The 5577-nt window shown below is 43.2% G+C and overlaps 1 protein-coding gene across 2 annotated transcripts; it reads left to right on the top strand.

Moving 5' to 3' along the window:
- The first annotated feature begins 246 nt into the window (after nucleotides 1–246).
- ZNF281 (zinc finger protein 281) lies at nucleotides 247–5377 on the top strand. Of its 2 annotated transcripts, none has more exons than XM_010362662.2 (2): nucleotides 247–359; nucleotides 582–5377. In XM_010362662.2, exon 2 carries the CDS (start codon nucleotides 600–602, stop codon nucleotides 3297–3299), a length of 2700 nt encoding a protein of 899 aa, XP_010360964.2. In that variant the 5' UTR covers nucleotides 247–359; nucleotides 582–599; the 3' UTR covers nucleotides 3300–5377. The 2 variants fall into 2 exon arrangements, with proteins under 2 accessions (XP_010360964.2, XP_010360965.2); XM_010362663.2 differs by having other exon boundaries at nucleotides 253–359; nucleotides 586–5373.
- The last annotated feature ends 200 nt before the right edge of the window (nucleotides 5378–5577 follow it).

Here is a 5577-nt window from a genome sequence, read left to right as displayed (position 1 = left end):
CTCCTGAGCGTTTTTCCCCCAGAAACCCTCAACCACTTTCATCTCCTTCAGTGCAGCCCACCAAGCACGCCTATGCGCCTCGAAAGCCCCTTTTTAGTAGGGCTCCAAATCCCCTCCTCTCCTGCCCTTGCTCCCCCGCCTCCGCCCAACCGCCCCAGTGATTGACAGGCAGACCGGGCGGAAGCTGCGGCGCAGGCGCCCTGGCTCCTCAGACCTCCCCTCTGGCCGGGTCGAGGAGTTCCCAGCAGACACTGCGCCGCGGCTGCGCAGTACACGGGAGGCTTTTAATTCCATTGTGGAGAGGACGGCGTTATTTTTATTAACTGGAGGCGACGGCGGCTGCGGCGGCGGCGGGACCCGTAAGTGTTGCCGGTGGGTCCAGGAGGGAGAGGGCGAGGCCTGGGGAAGAGTCGCAGGACCATGCGTGCCGGTGCCGGAGGCGACTGGGTTGGAAATTAGTGCTGGGCGCGTTGCGGTCTGGGCGGCGGCGCGGCGGGGTCCTTAGCGCTGCGGTGGTCCCGGCCCGGGGCCCGGTTCCACCTCCTTTCCTCCCTCTTCCCTTTTCCTCCTCCTTTCCTCAGCCAGGCCTCCTCCGGGGTATGAAAATCGGCAGTGGGTTCCTGAGTGGCGGCGGAGGTACCGGCAGTAGCGGTGGTAGCGGCTCCGGCGGCGGTGGTAGTGGCGGCGGCGGCGGCGGCGGCGGCGGCAGCAGCAGCAGCGGCAGGAGGGCAGAGATGGAACCCACCTTTCCCCAGGGTATGGTTATGTTCAACCACCGGCTTCCCCCGGTCACCAGCTTCACCCGGCCGGCGGGGTCGGCCGCCCCTCCCCCGCAATGCGTGTTATCCTCCTCTACCTCCGCAGCCCCGGCCGCTGAGCCCCCCCCTCCGCCAGCCCCGGACATGACTTTCAAGAAGGAGCCGGCGGCGTCAGCCGCGGCCTTCCCCTCGCAGAGGACCTCCTGGGGATTCTTGCAGTCTTTGGTTAGCATCAAACAGGAGAAACCCGCGGATCCTGAGGAGCAGCAGTCCCACCACCACCATCACCACCACCACTATGGGGGGCTGTTCGCTGGAGCTGAAGAGAGGTCTCCAGGCCTAGGAGGCGGTGAAGGGGGGAGTCACGGCGTCATCCAGGACCTCAGTATTCTCCACCAGCATGTCCAGCAGCAACCAGCTCAGCACCACCGCGACGTATTGCTCAACAGCAGTAGCAGGACTGATGACCACCATGGCAGTGAGGAGCCAAAGCAGGACACTAATGTCAAAAAGGCAAAAAGGCCAAAGCCAGAATCTCAGGGAATCAAAGCCAAGAGGAAGCCAAGTGCATCTTCCAAACCTTCTTTGGTTGGAGATGGAGAAGGTGCCATCCTCTCCCCAAGTCAGAAACCTCATATCTGTGATCACTGTAGTGCTGCTTTCCGAAGCTCCTATCATCTGCGGAGACATGTCCTCATTCATACAGGAGAAAGACCTTTCCAGTGCAGCCAGTGTAGTATGGGTTTCATTCAGAAATACCTACTACAGAGACATGAGAAAATTCATAGTAGAGAGAAGCCATTTGGATGTGATCAGTGCAGCATGAAGTTTATTCAGAAGTACCATATGGAGAGACACAAGAGGACACATAGTGGAGAAAAGCCATATAAGTGTGACACTTGCCAACAGTATTTTTCAAGGACTGACAGATTGTTGAAGCACAGGCGCACATGTGGTGAAGTCATAGTTAAAGGAGCCACTAGTGCAGAACCTGGGTCATCAAACCATAACAATATGGGTAATCTGGCTGTGTTGTCTCAGGGAAATACAAGTTCTTCAAGGAGAAAAACAAAGTCAAAAAGCATAGCTATTGAAAATAAGGAACAGAAGACCGGTAAAACAAATGAATCACAAATTTCAAATAATATAAACATGCAGAGTTACTCAGTAGAAATGCCTACCGTGTCTTCCAGTGGAGGCATAATTGGCACTGGAATAGATGAACTGCAGAAAAGGGTGCCAAAATTGATCTTTAAGAAAGGAAGCAGAAAAAATACAGATAAAAACTACCTTAACTTTGTGTCACCATTACCAGACATAGTAGGACAGAAATCCTTGTCTGGAAAACCAAGTGGCTCACTTGGCATAGTATCAAATAATACTGTGGAGACCATTGGTCTTCTCCAAAGTACAAGTGGCAAACAAGGTCAAATAAGTAGTAATTATGATGATGCCATGCAGTTTTCAAAGAAAAGAAGATACTTACCAACTGCCAGCAGCAACAGTGCCTTTTCTATAAACGTAGGACACATGGTCTCCCAACAGTCTGTCATTCAGTCTGCAGGTGTCAGTGTTTTGGACAATGAGGCGCCATTGTCACTTATTGACTCCTCAGCTCTAAATGCTGAGATTAAGTCTTGTCATGACAAGTCTGGAATTCCTGATGAGGTTTTACAAAGTATTTTGGATCAATACTCCAACAAATCAGAAAGCCAGAAAGAGGATCCTTTCAATATTACAGAACCACGAGTGGATTTACACACCTCAGGAGAACACTCAGAATTGGTTCAAGAAGAAAATTTGAGCCCAGGCACCCAAACACCTTCAAATGATAAAGCAAGTATGTTGCAAGAATACTCCAAATACCTCCAACAGGCTTTTGAAAAATCCACTAATGCAAGTTTTACTCTTGGACACGGTTTCCAATTTGTCAGTTTGTCTTCACCTCTCCACAACCACACTTTGTTTCCAGAAAAACAAATATACACTACGTCTCCTTTGGAGTGTGGTTTCGGCCAATCTGTTACCTCAGTGTTGCCATCTTCATTGCCAAAGCCTCCTTTTGGGATGTTGTTTGGATCGCAGCCAGGTCTTTATTTGTCTGCTTTGGATGCTACACATCAGCAGTTGACACCTTCCCAGGAGCTGGATGATCTGATAGATTCTCAGAAGAACTTAGAGACTTCATCAGCCTTCCAGTCCTCATCTCAGAAATTGACTAGCCAGAAGGAACAGAAAAACTTAGAGTCTTCAACAGGCTTTCAGATTCCATCTCAGGAGTTAGCTAGCCAGATAGATCCTCAGAAAGACATAGAGCCTAGAACAACGTATCAGATTGAGAACTTTGCACAAGCGTTTGGTTCTCAGTTTAAGTCGGGCAGCAGGGTGCCAATGACCTTTATCACTAACTCTAATGGAGAAGTGGACCATAGAGTAAGGACTTCAGTGTCAGATTTCTCAGGGTATACAAATATGATGTCTGATGTAAGTGAGCCATGTAGTACAAGAGTAAAGACACCCACCAGCCAGAGTTACAGGTAAGGTCCCAAAAGTGACCAGGCTGGGGGTCTTCTAAAGTAATTTTGTTTTATTTTGACAACACTGCCATTGGAATGTTTCTACACGATCCTATTAAGAATAATGTGATGCCCTTTCAATGCAACTTTTCATATTTAGTTTATTTTGTTAGTGTGATTTTAGCTCTGTTTGTATTATGATTTTTAATCAAAATCAATAGATTAAAAATAGTTTGACATTCAAAGTGACAATGTTTAGCAATCAAATTTACATGTATAGATCGTCAGGGAATAGCCCAAATGTTTTAAATGCAAAAAAAAAAAAAAAAAAAAAAAGGAAAAAAAAAACAACAAAAAAACCCTACAAAAAAACAAAACAAAAAAAACTTTGTTGCTAGGATTAAGGTTATTCTAATTGCTTTACTCTCAGGAAAGTGTAATAACGCATGGGAATTCTGTACGTTATCACTGTAATGGAATATCCAATTTACAGATAGTATGATACACATTTCATCATTTAAGTAAGGGATCGAAAACATTTCAAATTGCTCTATCTGGGCTGATATACATTTCGTCATTTAAGTAAGGGATCGAAAACATTTCAAATTGCTATCTCCATCTGGGCTGATCCAAAATTCTGAGATTGTTGGCTACCTATATTTTGTTGCAGCTTTTAAATGTACTCTGAACTTCCAAACCACATTCATTCCAGCCTGGTAGAACAAATATTCTTGGATCTTTGATCAAAGCCTGGAATGATAGCTTTAATAAAAGAAGGAAAAAAAAAAAGCACCCTCTCTTTATCCCAACTGTTAACAAGGCTGTAATTCCATCAAGCGATTCTACTGACATCTAGTACAGTGTTGAAACCCAAGTGGTTGGCTGGTTCTAGTATTAGAACTCAAGTTGAAATTATATGATTAACTGAAATTTGGGGTATGCATTATTTATTATACATGGCCTAAAACGGTTCTTTTGTCTGCGCTGTTACATATTACCTACACTTCTGGGTTTTTTTTTTTTTTTTCTTGTTCTCAGCCTCTCTTTAAGAGTTCTTGGGCCTTCCTTATTCTCTCTTTCTATTTTGACAGTTTTAATTTTAGAACCATTTACATTCCAGTAGGTAATTATGCGCTTTTTATGCCTTAGGGCATCCAAATACAAAACAATAGGGTAAACATCCCCAAAACCCACCTTTAAAAAAAAAAAAAACCCATACAGATTTCCATATATAATAAAACTCCATTCATAAGGTTGTAATTCCAACTGGTGATGTAACTCCTGTGAGGGATGATGTGTCTGCATATAGTAATAACATCAGAACCTCTTTGTGAAATTGCGGCCTTTAATGTACATTTTAATAAAAGGGTGCATTAGTATTGTACAGGGGTCTTGTAAAGTCATCAAAACTTGCTATGAACTCTAATTGCCATTTGAAGCTACTGATAGGCAGTGGCTCTACTCTAAACTGCTTTTTAGCAATTGTATTTTTTTCTGATTATATTTTTTAATGTTCTTTGATGTTTATGCTGATGAGTTTTTTATGTACTTTTGGTGATGTTTCAGTCTTATGTACTCTTCTGACGTCAGAAAAGTACCACTGGTTGTTTGCAGTCTTATTGTGTAATCAGCCTACCACAGGCTTCCATGTATAATAAAGTAATTAATATTGTGCAAGTGTAAAACACTTCTGTTATAAAAGCAGTGTTTGGAAAATAAGAAATATTAAAAATGGTTACAAAGTATTAGTTAATTTCCTTTTCCCACTTTCCTCCCTTTAGCTTTAGCAGCTAAAGGGTCACCAACTTGTCATTGCAAGATTCTTAGAAAATGTACTTAATCTTCTTAAATACACTCAGTACTAAAAAGTGTTTATTATTTCAGTAAGTGCGGTAAGTTCTATTGAGTACAGAGTACAAGCTGTAATCAAAGGATGGAGAGGACCTTTACCACTGTATCTCTTAAGCTGTATGATTTTTCTCCAGTTTGTTTTATACAGGTTTTGAATTTCTTTAACTTTTATTGTGTGTACTGAATACTGCATATGTATTATTCTGATTGTTTGCTCTAGTTTACTACCAATAAAAGTCCTGTTAATCACAAAATTGAAGAAAGGAGATATTACTTAATATCCAGTACGTTTTTCAGAATTTTCTATTAACCTTTTTCTAAAATATTCATATCTGTGGTATAACCTGCAGTTTAGAGGCTTGTATTTTAATTGTATTTTTTTAACTTAGGTATTTTATGTTTCTCGGTTTATTTTAGTTGAAAATGGATTCAAGGCCGGGTGTGGTGGCTCA

Source organism: Rhinopithecus roxellana, chromosome 1 (genome assembly GCF_007565055.1).
Source record: "Rhinopithecus roxellana isolate Shanxi Qingling chromosome 1, ASM756505v1, whole genome shotgun sequence".
Taxonomy (NCBI): Eukaryota; Metazoa; Chordata; class Mammalia; order Primates; family Cercopithecidae; genus Rhinopithecus; species Rhinopithecus roxellana.
Note: the sequence above shows the minus strand (reverse complement) of the source record. Positions and strands in the feature narration are given on the sequence as shown.